Source organism: Archocentrus centrarchus, chromosome 3 (assembly GCF_007364275.1).
Source record: "Archocentrus centrarchus isolate MPI-CPG fArcCen1 chromosome 3, fArcCen1, whole genome shotgun sequence".
Classification (NCBI taxonomy): Eukaryota; Metazoa; Chordata; class Actinopteri; order Cichliformes; family Cichlidae; genus Archocentrus; species Archocentrus centrarchus.
Genome location: NC_044348.1, coordinates 18,068,483 through 18,083,412, shown reverse-complemented (window position 1 = coordinate 18,083,412; position 14,930 = coordinate 18,068,483). Strand labels below are relative to the sequence as shown.

General features: G+C 40.2%; 1 protein-coding gene across 3 annotated transcripts; it reads right to left on the bottom strand.

The window, feature by feature from the left end:
* Positions 1–1,143: 1,143 nt before the first annotated feature.
* vrk3 (VRK serine/threonine kinase 3) lies at positions 1,144–12,064 on the bottom strand. 3 transcript variants are annotated; one of them, XM_030722670.1, is made up of 16 exons: positions 11,925–12,064; positions 9,991–10,208; positions 9,828–9,905; positions 9,040–9,153; positions 8,799–8,921; positions 7,909–8,055; positions 7,463–7,506; positions 6,588–6,654; positions 5,136–5,220; positions 4,941–5,043; positions 3,408–3,500; positions 3,135–3,267; positions 2,518–2,635; positions 2,357–2,415; positions 2,126–2,262; positions 1,144–1,501 (listed from the first exon to the last, which is right to left on the bottom strand). In XM_030722670.1, the coding sequence occupies exons 2-15, from the start codon at positions 10,205–10,207 to the stop codon at positions 2,126–2,128; spliced, it is 1,518 nt and encodes a 505-aa protein (XP_030578530.1). In that variant the 5' UTR covers position 10,208; positions 11,925–12,064; the 3' UTR covers positions 1,144–1,501. The 3 variants fall into 3 exon arrangements, with proteins under 3 accessions (XP_030578530.1, XP_030578540.1, XP_030578548.1); XM_030722680.1 differs by having other exon boundaries at positions 2,126–2,259; XM_030722688.1 differs by lacking the exon at positions 1,144–1,501 and having other exon boundaries at positions 2,143–2,221.
* Between the last annotated feature and the right edge of the window lie 2,866 nt (positions 12,065–14,930).

Here is a 14,930-nt window from a genome sequence, read left to right as displayed (position 1 = left end):
TAAGGTAACGAAGACTCTTCACCTCAACTATATGCAGTCCAGTCGTGGTTATGTGTGTAGCCACCCAGCAAAGGCTCATTTTGAGCCTGGATTGCATGCTCATATTAAGTAAATAAAGGAAAGGCATCTCTGAATGCACAACACATCGAACCTTAAAGCAGATGGGCTACAGCAGCACGAGACCAGACCAGGTATGTCAGTGGTTCAGGCTGGTGGTGATGGTGTGGGGGCTCTTTTCTTGACATTATTTGCCCCTTAAGAGCAACTGAGAATTGTTGAAATACTACACCCTAGTTGAGTATTATTGCTGTCCACCTCCATCCCATTATGACCAGTGTACTCACCTTCTGATGGCTGCTTCCAGCAGAATATTGCACCATTTCACAAAAGCTCAAATCATCTCAGTTTTCTTGAACATTTCAGAGATCTCAATCTAGTAGATCATCTCAATATGGACCAAAATCTCTGAGAAATGTTTCCAGCACCTGGTTGAATCTGTGCCATTAAGATTTAAAGCAGCTCTGAAGGCAAAAGGGGGTCAAACCCAGCACTAGCAAGATGTACCTAATAAAGTGGCTGGTGAGTGTACTTCAACTCATAATTTTTTTTATAAGTTCATAATTTTCTTATATCTGATCCAGAGGTGCAGCAAATATAATGGACAGTTTGTGTGGGGTCATTTATGACTGGAAATCTGTTTTTGATTTTAGTGTAATTTTCCACATCTGTTCAGTACATTGTGATATTTGTAGTGAATCATAGCAGAGATCTAGAGTAACGATGTACTGCAGCAAAGACTATTTGATTATTTTAGTTACTAAAATAATTTGGTCTCTTCAGGATTAAACATGGCCTGAGTTTCAAATAACAAGGTGAGTGTGTTCGTGTAATTCCTGTGAGCCAAAAGCTTCAGACTGCTCTAAACAAAACTGTTTTTGACCACAGATGCTCCACCAACACTGCTGTTTAAATCTTATGTTTGTGAGGTACAGCCAATGACGAGAACAACCAAAGTGAGACAAGGTAAAACGGTGTAAATGCAGGGTCTGCACTAAGGTCCAGTAAAAGAACCTGCGGTTTGAACTCCGAGTCATGCAGAGCTACTCTGAAAAAGTCCAAAAACAAAAAGATCACAGTCACAGCTTAATAAGAAATCTAGACATTTATTGTTGAAATGTTCAGCAGCAGGGAGTCAATGTCAACGACAAGAAAGATTTGTTAACTGGTTGTTTTTCTAACAGACAAAAGAACACTGCAACACACACGACAATCATACAAAAACTGCATCAGAAATTTATGAGGCTTAAAACTGCAGTAACGTCAACACGACCATAAAAATGATGAACCCCCACCACAAACAGTAAACGCAATGAATCGCGTCCTTATTAAACTCAAGACACTCATCTTTCAGTGCAATAAAACAGTTAAAACAATGATTAAAAAAGAGTCAAAACAAAAAACCCAACATCAAGGATCTTCCAGTGTGGTCTTTTTGTGTGATCTGAAAATAAAACAAACATGAGTTGGCTACAAAGGGTCTGACACAGTTTGACACCTTCATGTGACTATAGGTCAGGGTGTGATCGTCACTGAGGAAGGAGATGTTCCTCCTCAATTTTAACACTTTAATGTGATTTGGTGAAATCTCTGAACTCTTCTGGAAAAGCCCACAGACAGGTTTTGTCTCTCTCTCAGCTGAGCATCAATACACATTTGCCTAACATGCAAAGGATTGCTGGTTCCAGACTGGGAGGAGACAAATCCTTTTGGGGTTGTGTCACGAAGGGCATCTTTTGGAAAAGCCCTATTTTTTTGTTTTGTGTATACTATACTATGTTTTTCCTATCACACTGCAGTCTTCAGATTTTTCTGATTATAGTTTTATTTGTAAAATCAGTCACTCTGCTGCCAGTAGACCTGTCCGTACCTGCGACTGGTCCCTATAGGTCTCTCTGTAAATGCACTCTTAGCTACACTGGCTCAACTCAGTTAGCTGAAGACATTAAGGCAAGTGAACCCAGATAAGGAAAAGCTATCCTGGGTATCTTAAGCCTTGCCTCATAGTACAGGCCTCAGGTCCATGTGAACATATTTATTTCTGAGTTGCAGACAGGTGTGTCCTCACCTAAAAACCAAAGGGTTCTTCCACCGATGCCCCCAGCTGCTCTAAACCATTGGTGAATCCGGCCTTCAGTGCGGCGTAATCGGGCTGCTCAGTGTACTGCAGAGCCATCACTGCAGTCAGATAGGTTTGAAATGCTTCTACACCACGAAACACAGAAAGATATCACCAAACAGCATGCAGGAAAACTCGGTATGTGTTACAGAAGAAACAAACAACAACAAATAAACTCACTGGAAATGCTCTTCTTCCTGAAGCAGTGGCTCAGCAGTGCAGAAACATCCTCCATATACCTACATCCAGAAGTTTTATTTTTAGTTACTTGCATTTTCTTTCCTCATACAGAAAGTTAAAATTACACATTAAGGACAGTGTTGCAAAGGTATCTCTCTTACCTCTGTTTCTGGGTGGCTACCTGGTGCGGCTGTGTGAGCTCAATCCACGGCAGCGATCTAGTGTGCCAGTGCAGCATGCAGTAACCCAGAGACTGCAAGTCACTGCGACGAGACGGAGCTGAAAGACAGGGATTTTAAAAGCAGTTATTCTCTGTAAAAACAGATTTCAGGTGTGTCACCTTGTTTTTGCTTTTTTTCCCATGAGCAAACAAGTAAAATGTTGTGCTTTTCAACCTGAAAAAAACATTAAAAACAGCTTCACATGTGAAAATAAAATCATACTTATGTGAAGCTATGTACAGAGAAGAGATTGTGAATATATTAGACAAAGGATGTTGAAGAAGTAGCTTCCAGGCAGGAGGAAAAGAGAAAGTGCACAGAGAAGATTCATGGATGTAGTGAAGGGATAGGGTGAGATGGAGGCAGATGATCCGCTGTGGTGACCCCTAAATGGAGCAGCCGAAAGAAGATGATGTGGAGCCAGTATTTGCCAGATGGAGTGTGGGCAGAGTGCTCTAGTACCGTTTTGTTTACGGCCACTTATATGATGAAGTGATGTGTAATTTAATGATACTTACAGACTAAAAAGGACTCGGTGGACTACAGAGGAAACACACCTGCTCCTTTATGTGCGTCCAGGCTGATGAACTGAACAGTGCCCTCATGTGGTGTTCTGCTGGCTTCACGGTATTCCACATGCTTTCCTCCAGGACAGTACCTGAAGGCATGGCAGTATCCTACAAGGGACACCTGAACACACACAAACACACAGAAGCAGCTTGGTTACTTACACACACACACACACACACACACACACACACACACACACACACACACACACACACACACACACAGATATAGTGCAGTTTGTACTTCAAACCACTACTCACCTGTGACTTCTGTCCTTGTTTTATGTAGATGTTCTCTGCACTGATATCAGCATGAACATACTCATTTGAATGGATATACTGCAGGACATCTAACTGTGAGGGAAAGTGAACGTTAGTCTTAAAGAAACATAAACGTGGACATTTCATATAATAAGATCAGCATACATAAAAGTAATCACTGTGGTTTCCACTTTTTCCCTGCTCTTGGATGTCACAGAGGGAGGATATACTTAATATGGTTATCTCAGACACACAGCTCCAGCTGTGAGCACAGAAGCCCCACCCACCTGCTTTCCAAACCTTCTATTTGCAAGGATCAGCGAATCAGAAGACAGATGTCTTAAAGGAGTGGGTCTTAAATTTCGGGCAAGAGCTTTTTTCCAGCTTCAGAGGTGGAGCTCAGCTCTCAAGAGACCAAGCTGTTTAAGCAATCAGAATGACCAAGTGGAGTAATTTATGGCTCCATTACATTTTAGCCTCGATAGCCAGGGATCGGTCCACCAGGCCCTCCGCCCTTGACCGCTGCTCGACACACTACGCACAGTAGGTTGGTCTTCCTGTGGTGGGCCTACAGGAAGACCAACCTACTCCTCCACAGTGAAAGAAACCAGTTGAAGTGGTTCAGTCATCTAAGCAGTATGCTTCCTGGGTGAGGTGTTCTGGGCATGTCCTACCGGGAAGAGGCCCGGGAGTAGACCCAGGACACACTGGAGAGATTATATCTCCTGGTTGGGCTGGAAACCCCTTGGTGTTCCCCTAGATAAGCTAAAGGAGGTAGCTAGTGAAAGGGAGGTCTGAGTTTCTCTGCTTAGGCTGCTAAATCCACGACCCAGCCCCAGATAAGCAGAAGAAAATCGATGGATGGATGCATTTTATTTTAGGCTGTATTTGTGTTTACAATACCTGTACTGTTTCCTTTATCTACCACACATACTTTAAAATGTTCCAATGTAATTAATTAGTTTGAAAAGGAATTAACTGGACTCATCTACAACAACTGAGTTGTTTTCATCACTTCAGTCATCCAGTTTCTGCCTCAATGTTTCAATCTCAGTCTTACTGCTCTAGATCTGTTAGCCAGTGCAAAACATCACAATATAGTGAAAGTGGAATTTTACAAAAAAAAAAAAAAAAAATCAAAGCCTATATGTTAAAAAAAAAACAAAACATACATATATGAATAAATGACATGATAAACGATAAATGACCCCACACAATTTTCCATCCACTGACCTCACTGATGGGCCAATTTCTGTTAAATATGAAAAGGTGTCATAGAAGTAGATCAAATGCTAGTAAAAAAAATTTTATGACTAAAAATCATAAATGATCCCAGTTGGTCACTTGAAGGTTAAAGGGAGAAGAGCTAAAGGAGCTTGTTTCGGACTGTGGTTGCACAAAGGTACAGTAAGAGATAAGTAAGGATAATTATTTTTGAACTGTGAATCATCCAAAGCAACTCTAATAGAATCCAAAAAACATAATATGGGCAGTATTGTGTGATGAGTTTAAAGATAATGGGAAAACACCAACTATTCTATAGGCGAGCTGAAGAACAACTTTCTCAGGCAGAGGCTCATTTTCTTCCTCAATGATGGAGTGGAGAGACCGGCCCATGCTAGGAAAAATCAGAAACCTACAAAAACAAAATTAAAAAAAACTGAACCAAATGCACAGGTTAAAGTAAAATGCTTTCATACATTTTGTATCTGCAGATAAAGCTCAGACCTGTACGAGTCTGTATGGAGACCAAAGCCAACGCAGGAAGGAATTCCAAGAAAATCCAGCTTGTTTTGCTTAATCCACTTTTCCACTACAGAGAAAACAAGTCTTAGGAGGAGGATCATCACACGGGAATAAAACACTGCATGTAAGTATAGATGTGCCTTCAGTCTGAAAAGTGAAGTCAATTCACAAAGACCTTCAATCTACATTCTTTCTAATGGCCAGCAGAGGGCGACTCCTCTGGTTTCAAACTGAAGTGAGAAAATGACTCCCTGAAACACTAACCTGATGAGTTTATGGATGTAATCAACAGGTTCTGATGCAGGGAATTGTTCTGTAATTGATCTCAATGCCTGTGATACTGTTGACCATAAAATTTTACGTAATAGGCATAAGGTTCCAACTGGTATCTCCGGCACTGCATTAGATTGGTTTTTCTTATTTATCTGAGAAGACTTTTTCGGTTTGGGCAAGCAAGTACTCCTCAAACACTGCTCCTCTAATATTTGGGGTTCCACAAGGTTCAGTCCTGGGTCCATTACCATTTTCTTTCTACATCCTTCCTTTAGCTGTCATCATTCAATCTTTTTCTGACATTTCTTACCATTTATTCAGTTGTATATTTTAAGCATCACCAGCTGGATAGGCTGTCTACCCTAGTCCGCTGATTAATCTGGATTAGTGATTGGCTCAGTGTATGAGACTGAAGACCAGGGGAGACAGAGCTCTTCAGTCTGTGGCACCAAGACTTTGGAACATCTCCCACTACAATTACATTTAGCTGACTCTGTGGACCCCACAGTTAAAAAAAAAAAAGTTAAAAACCTTTTTGTTGATACTTTCATAGATTTAATTCATTCTGTGTCTTAATTTGTTTTTGTATAGTTTTATGGGATTTAATTTTGTTATTTATTTTACTTTATTTTGTGTACAGCTCTTTGTGACCACTTGTCTGTGAAAGGTGCTTTATAAATAAACCTACTTAAAAAAAAAATTACTTAGCCTCAGTCAGGGCCACTCCTCATGCTGATTTAATGAAACTGAGAATGTGACGACCAAAATCAAGGTTTTAAAATGCGAGTCCATAAGCAAAAGGATGAAGTTACTGAGGTTACAGCCATCTGTACTGTACTGTCTATGCAAAGTAAATGTAATGAGGTTCAAAGACATGATGATGCTCTTTTTGTTCACTTCTGTGTTCCTCCGAATGTTATGAAGCACCAGACTTATTACAGCTTCAGGCCTGCGCTGTTAGCGTCTCTGTCTGTCTTCCTGTGTCGTTATTGTCAGAACAATTAGTCTCAGTAAGACAAACAAAGCATCCCAAACTCTGAAGGTGACAGAAACTTTCAGTAAATCATCTGCTTTTAATGAAATGAGATTAAACCTGTTTTTGGGAACTAAATCTAGTAATTAGGAGGCTCCAAATGTGACAGAAAGACAATAAATCCTCACCCAATGCTGGTTTAGCAGCTCTCTGCAGAAAGTTCTGCTCATTGAAGATTCTTCCATCTTTAGCTCCCTAAGAGTGAAAAACAAAAGACAAACTTTATTAATTTTACACAGAGAAATTGAGAAGCAGAAGAGGCATTAAATAGAAGTAGGGAAAAATTAAATTGGTCATTAACCTCCTGAGACCCTGCGTCCACATATGGGGACATTACATTTTGGCTTTGCTGCACCTTATACTTCACTGTGCTCGATAGTATTTTATACTTTGTTAAGTCATGTTGTTTTTGTTGTGTTATGCTATAAAATAATCCCAGTGTCCACATCTGAGGACATCTTTTTTTTCCTCACAAAAGTATGTAACAACCATATAACAAAATACAACTTCCTGTTCAAAGAGGAAGCTTAGTATATATACACATTTCAGGTCCATCTAATCACAAATATCTAGGAGAAATTGAAAATGCATCGCAAACAGGGGCTCGGGTCTCAGGAGGTTAATGCATAAACAGAAAAACAATTATGCCTGTTTTCCAGTAGTACCTACTCAGCTCGGCTTGACTCTACTCAGTTTTGCTTGTTTTCCATTACAAATGAGTACCGTCTCAGAAAGGCAGCCCAAAAGTTCCATGACATCATTTGTATGCTGCACAAAGACAAAAGGTCGCTCATGACATCACCAGTGCCATGCATTCTGTTGACCTCACATTTTCGGGTTGATTCAGCACACTTGGAACTGCAGCTGAGCAGGTACTAAAAAAAGTTTCCTAATGGAAACTCTAAAAACAGAGTTGAGTCGAGTCGGCACATCAGCAATAGCGTGTCGATAGAGTGTAACATCTTCAAATGTTCTGCTACGAGTGTTTGTACTTTGTATTTACCAGTTTGAGGACGTGATCCGAATCCTTTGAATTGGGACGAGAAACTGAAGAGAGAAAAACAGTTTTCTACAACTGTGGCAATAAGTCGTTCTATTAATATTTATCTTTTCTAAGTTAATACATAATCAACTGGTCCAGTGCAGTATGACCAACTAAACTCCATTAGTCATCTTTGCTTTGATGAAATTTTCTGGACCCGACAAACAGTTAACTGCATTTTACAAAACCATTTAGTCCAAATGATGTAAGCAAAGTTTGGATAAGAGCTTCCAGAATTTTCTTCCAGACTCTTTGGTTGCAAAAACATTGTAGTGGCCACCCTGAACTCATCTTAGTGCGACAGAGGACCACAGAGATCACCAAGATTCTTTCACATCAGTAACAAAACGTTCACACATTTGCCTTCATTTTCACTTCTTCTCCTGATGTTCGGCGTTCAGTCTCACCTTCGTACAGCAGCTCCGTTGTGCTCTGACTGAGCTGTTTGATCAGCTTCCACTTCTTACCGGTTGTATCCGTCACCTCCTCACCTTCAGGCAGCGGCTCCAGAGAGGTCGCGTGTTTTGCCTTCTTGGCTTTATTTTTTCCAGCTGCTGCAAATTTATTAAAACATTTCAAAATTAATGAGGACAGGACAAAAATCCCCCACAAAATTACAAACCTAAATTACCGTGCAAAACCAATCCCATGTGAACTCTGTATCTTGCAGTTTGCCCTGATGTTCTGGTAAGTCTAATTAGCATCCGTTTAAAGTCAAAAAAAAGAAAGAAAAAAAGGGCCAATTGAAAATCTTGTATAAATTTATATATAATTTATAAATTTATTTCTGCACACTAGAAGAAATGGAAGAAAACAGAACTTTTTCTTTTACTTCATGTCTTTTATTAGAGTTTTTAATTTATTAATAAATTTACTTTATTCAGCTGAAACTACTCCACACTGAGAAGCTCCAGTTTTACCTTTTTTTTTTTTAATTGCATCACTTCTCTCCATAAGACGTCTGAGATTGCAGGAACGGATATTGACATAATCATCTTCACACCATTTTTATAAGACCAGTAGCCATAAGGGATGAAACACAGTCAAGTTTATTAACAGAGGAAGAGGAAAAATCAATCAAAAATCAATAAATATTCAATAGGAAATTAATGATTGGTCTTGTGACAGTAATAAAAGTGCAATGAATGTGATGCTTGTCCTCCAGTATGGATGCCAGAACCATAATAAAGCTGCTAATATTGACAACATTTAGTGATGCAAACTTATCAACATATGTAACAATATGTGGATGAACATGTGTAACATCTGCTGTTGCATCATGAAAGGTGTGGCTCACCTTTTACAGGAGACTTGGAGACTGGTGAGGAAACAGGTGAAGACACACCTACTGCTGACAGCTTCTTTTCTTCTTCTTCCTGTTGCTTGTTCACAGGGCCGCAAAACTTCCCTTTTCCCCTGGCTACAGAACAGTCAATGTGGATAAAAAAAAAAATTATTATAATATCAAAAAGGAGAGATAATGGAGTTTTCATAAAGAATTGTAGGAATGGGCAGGTAAATCAGTGCTTATTGCTCACTAGATTGAGGAGATTTTGCAACAGGAGACACTACAATTGGCTGCACCCCGGTGTCGAGTTTGAAAGTGACCATGTTCTTCTTTGGTGGCGATACCTGCAACCCAGCGCCATTATCTGTGGAAACAAGTCATTTCTAGAAATAAAGGCAACCTCTGGTTCAGGGTTTCAAACTCACTTTAGTTAATGGGCCGCAAACCAGTGAAACATGCATAATAATGTGCCTTTTTAATGTGAAGAAGTGCGAGTAAGCACAGCCTGAGATATCTTTAAAGAATTAAGTGCAATGTCAACAATATGACCCAGTGTAATCTAATATACTCATATTTATAAAGTACGTTAACCACAAGTCTGTTCTATACACTTCAAGCACTTTATCCACCTCTCATCCATCCATTTAGTCATCAATTAACCTGCATGTCTTTGGACTGTGGGAGGAAACCGATGCAAAAACCAAACACAGAAAGGCCCCAGCTGGGATCACAGTGAAGCTACAAAAGCATAAAACCTTCACAGGTGGAGTTTTTAGACCTAAACGTCTGGGAGATGAACCCTTTTGGGGGAGGCAACTCTGGTTCCCAGATTGCATGTTAAACATCCCTGCTCTATCCAAATTTAATCATGCTGTTTTCATACCTGTACTCCTCTTTGTGCCTGCATTACATCTGGCCACAGCAGCTTAAAGTGTTGAATTTAAAGCTGCTAACATCACATAGCCTCCTCATCAGTCTCACTTTTTGATCTCTTAACAGGAAACCGTTCAACTATTTGATCTCTGGTGTTGAATTTACCTTCTCTGTCCAGGCGAAGGGTGTTGCGCGTCTTTCGCAGTGCAGGACGAGGTGTCAACAAAGTGTCAGATGCGTGAGCTGCACAAACAGAAATTACATTTAAAGCTAAAATACTTGGTGTGGATGACTAAGTATTTATTGAAATACTGCCACCTCTATTCACCTGTCCTGTCTGTGGGTTCACAGCTTGTGCTTGGAGTGGGGCTTATGTTAATTACAGATGTTGCTGCTGCATTGCTTGGAGGCGAGTAGAAACTTGAGCTCACTGGTTCATATTTACGTGGGCTTTCAGGACTGGGACGTTTCTCCCCACATGAAGGACAAAATCTGAATTCGGGCTGTAACTCTGTCCCACAGTGGGGGCAGAATTTAAAAGGCATTCTGGAAGAGTGAGGACACGTGATTATACACCTATCATCTGCACCTCTGTAAAAATGGACAGATTTAGTGTATGATTTAGGACTCTACCACTCCTAATTTACTCATACAGCACCACAGCTCCTCTCTTGGCACCCTATCATATGATTTCTTTAAATCCACAAGGATGCAGTAAAAATCCTTCTAACCTTCTCTATACTCCTCCATCAACACTCTCAAAGCAAACATCTGTAGTCCTCTGTCTCAGCAGGAAGCCAATGTATTATTAATGACTTGCGTGATTAAATAACCCATAACCTTTATTTACCCTATCACCCGTTGGTACAAACATATTACAACAACAAGGTGATTCAAAAAGAGCCTAAAACTCAGACTGGTCTGCAGTGTCCTTAAAAAATGTGAATAAACTGGACAAGTGGACGACAAAAGAAGAAGCAACAGGCCTAAAAATTATTTACAGCAGAAGGTAAGGAAGGAAGGGAAACAGTCAGAAAAATTATACAAGAACTGGACTGAAAAATCATTGGAAACAGGTCTGATGGACTGATGAAACCAAATTTGAAAATTTTGGTTCAAATAGTTGTCAGTATGTACAGAGGAGATCAGGAAAGAGATACAACAGTGAGTGTCTACAGCCATCTGTAAAGCACAGTGGACGATCTGTCGGGGTTTGGAGCTGCATTTCAGCCACTGTTGCTAGGGGACCTTGTTAAAATTGACGGAACTATGGACACAGAAAAGGTATCGTCAGATTTTGATCCACCATGCAATACCATCTGGAAAGCACCTGATTGACAGCTGCTTCATTTTTCAGCATGATAATGATCCCAAACAGGCTGCCAGTGCAGTAAAAGCATACCTGGATAGAAAAACACGCAGTGGAACTCTATCAGTCATGGACTGACCTCAACATTATTGAAGCAGTGTGTGGGATCATCTTGATAGAGAACAGAACAAAAAGCACCCAAAATCCAAAGAAGCGCTTTGAATGTCCCTGGAGCCTGAAGAACTGTTCCTGAAGTCTACTTAAAGAAATGACACGAAAGCTGCCTAAGAGAGTTCAGACTGTATTGAAGAATACAGGTGGTCACACCAAATACTGCTGTAATAAATCACTACACCTACTTCTCATTTTCCTAGCAAAACATAAAGAAATGAGAGGTAGCTCAAGACTTTTGCAGACTAAATGCATATATTGACGTTTTTCTTTCCACTCGTTTAAAAGAAGACATCTTGTGGAGATTTTTTAAATTCCCAATTTACCAGAGCTCTGCCTGCTGTCTGCCTCTTTTATTTCTGAGAGACACAAAAGAAGTGAAGCTAAAGCCCAAAGTCAACCATCAGTTAAGACAACTTCACCGGACACCGATAAGAAGAAGAAACTGTTAGCCAGCTACAGCCTTCACAGCGACAGGAAAACAAAAGAGAAAAAAAAGCCTGATTCCACTTAAAATACACAAGGGCAAGAGGCTCTCACATGAAGATTATTTCAGCGAGTTTAGACAAAAGAACAAAAACAGTCATGCAATACTGCCAAACCATTCATGTTAGCTAGCTAAAACTCAAGTGAAACTTTTAAAAACAAGAAAAAGAAATGAGCGAGTGGCTTCAGGCGGAAGCGGCGTCATGGCACCGATGATAAACTTTTGTTTACAATAAATCTGGCAACTGATTTTATCTGTAGATAATAAAAATATGCACAGTTAAAGCCCGTCATACCTTATCCTCGGACTGGTTGTGTGCTTCTTCTTTACCGGATGAACAACTTAACAGGTGAAGCTACGCAGGCGCAGTGCTGCCCTCTCCAGGACTTGAGTTGCTTCAACTTTTTTCTGACGAAGAAAGTTCACGTCCCGCAGGGATCCTCAAATCTAGGCCTCGAGGTCCGGTGTCCTGCAGGTTTTAGATGTTTCTCTGCTTCAACACACCTGAGTCAAATATAGAAGTCATTAGCAGAACTCTGGAGAACTTGACTGCATACTGAGGAGGTAATTCAGCCATTTGATTCAGGTGTGTTTGATCAGGGACACATCTAAAACCTGCAGGACACGACCTCGAGGCCTGGATTTGAGGATCCCTGCACTAGAGTTATTATTGTTAGGTATTCTCTAATTAGTCATATTTTTTCGTTTCACTTTAGTTTCTATTGTTTGAAAATGCTTTAGTTCAGTTTTCATCAGTTTCCATTGTATGTACAGTGCTGTGAAAATGTATTTGCCCCCTTCCCGATTTCTCCTTTTCTTTTTTTTTTCTTTTTCTTTTTTTTTTGCATATTTGCAATACTTACATGTTTCGCCTCAAACAAATTTTATTAGACAAAGATAACGTGAGTAAATATAAAACACAGTTTTTAAATTATAATATCATTTATTAAGGGAAAAAAGTTGTCCAAACCTACCTGGCCCTGTGTGAAAAACTAATTGCCCACTAAACCCTAATAACTGGCTGTTCTACCCTTGGCAGCAATCAAGTGTTTGTAATACCTGGCAATGAGTATCTCACATCACTGTGGAGGAATTTTGACCCACAAACAGCCTGTTTAATCTGGGTGCTCATGCTTCAGGGCACAAACTGATGGTTGCACATTCTCCTTCAGGATTTTCCGGTAGAGAGCACAATTCATGGTTCCATCAGTTATGACAAATAGTCCAGGTCTTGAAGAATCTCCTGTTCTACCACATCCCAACAATGTCACGTTCAAAGTCACTTAAATGACTTTTCTTCCTCAATCTGTTGCTCAATTTGAACTTCAAAAGGTCGTCTTGACCATGTCTACATTCCGAAATGCACTGAATTGCTGGTCAATTATATCCAAAGTCCTGTTAAAACCTTTATCTCAGAAATACTGGTTTTCTTTAATAAGTGAAAACATATTCTTTCTATAAATATGAGACTTTATGAGGCCATACCGATAATGGCCTGTAGGGGTCACGCTACAGCAGGGTGGTCTGAACTGAGAATGAATAAAATACACTGCTCAAAAAAATAAAAGGAACACCTTGAAAACACATCAGCTCTCAATGGGGAAAAAAAATCATGCTGGATATCTATACTGATATGGACTGGGTAATTTGTTAGGAACCAAAGGATTCCACATTGTTGATGGAAATTAAAATTATCAACCTACAGAGGGCTTCATTAAAAGACACCCTGAAAATCAAAGTGAAAAGGGATGCAGCAGGTTAGTCCATTTTGCAGAAAATTCACTGCAGTTTTAATTTTATTTAGTTTGTATGGCCCCCACGTGCTTGTATGCATGCCTTACAACGTCAGGGCATGCTCCTAATGAGATGACTGATCTCCTCCCAGATCTGAACCAGGGCATCATTGACCTACTGGACAGTCTGAGGTGGAACCTGGCAGCGTCAGATGGACCAAAAAAATGTTCCAGAGGTGTTCTATTAGATAGAGGTCAGGCGAGCATGTGGGCTAGTCAATGGTATCAATTCCTTCATCCTCCAGGAACTGCCTGGATTGTCTTCTCCACATGAGGCCGGGCATTGTTGTGCACCAGGAGGAACCCAGGATCCACAGCACCAGTGTAGGGTCTCACAATGGGTTCATCCAAATACCTAATGACAGTCAGGGTGCCATCGCCTACCATGTAGAGATCTGTGCATCCCTCTGTCTTGCCAGACCATCAGTGACCCACCACCAATCTGGCCATACTGAATGCTATTACCCTTTCATGTATGTCACGTGCTCAGGATGAACTTGCTTGTCTGTGAAAAGCACAGGATGCCAGTGGTGGACCTGCCAATTCTGGTATTCTGTGGCAAATGCCAATTGTGCTACTGTTCCTCCTTGCACTAAGGAACAGATATTGGTCCTGCGGATGGGTTAAGGTCTTCTATGGCCCTGTCCAGTTCTCCTAGAGTAACTGCCTGTTTCCTGGAATCTCCCCCATGCTCTTGAGACTGTGAAACAGCAAACCTTCTAGCAATGGCACTATTGATGCGCCATCCTGGAGTTGGACTATTGTACCTTTTCAGCCTCTGTAGGGTCCAGGTATCGCCTCATGCTACCACTAGTGACACTGACCCTAGCCAAGTACAAAATTAATGAAAAGCATTCAAATAAGACGAGGAGGGAAAAATGTCAGTGGCCTCCACCTGTAAAATTATTCCTGTTTTGGGGGTTGTCTCATTGTTACCTCTCTAGGGCATCTGTTATTAATTTCATTAAAACACCATAGCAGCTGAAACTGATTAACAACCCCCTCTGCTACTTAACTGAGCAGATCAAAATTCAGAAGTTTAACTGACTTGATGCTATACTCTAACTGAAAACTGTTCCTTTAATTTTGTTGAGCAGTGTACATATGTGAGCGTACATACAAGTTCAAAACTGTCCACAGTGACCGTCATGATGTGCAGTTCTATCTGAAAACCTGAAGTAAAGTCACTTTTTATAGAACTGAGGGAAAAAAAACTGTCTACCTCTATAATGTATTCAGGACAAACAGTTTGAATATTGACACAGATAACATAACAATAGTGGCTATAAAAAGCATCTGGTATAATTGCAGTCAACATTGAGAAAAAAAAAATCACATACGATAAAGCCTCAATGAATACATAAATACAAATGTTTATTTCTGGATATAATTTACACATTTTGCATATGAAAGTATGGCACAACTGACAATATGACATGTTTTAGTTTTGCCTGTTTTATGATCAAACTCATTCTTGGTGACACTCAAATATTGAATTTATGGTCTGA

Coding starts and splice junctions, on each gene's coding strand:
- vrk3 (XM_030722670.1), bottom strand. CDS start 10,207: ATGCCTTTTAAATTCTGCCCCCACTGTGGGACAGAGTTACAGCCCGAA. Junction 7,507..7,908: donor AACGGAGCTGCTGTACGAAG/GTGAGACTGAAC, acceptor TTCTCTCTTCAG/TTTCTCGTCCCAATTCAAAG. Junction 3,501..4,940: donor TTCAGCTCGCCTATAGAATA/GTTGGTGTTTTC, acceptor TTTCCCTCACAG/TTAGATGTCCTGCAGTATAT.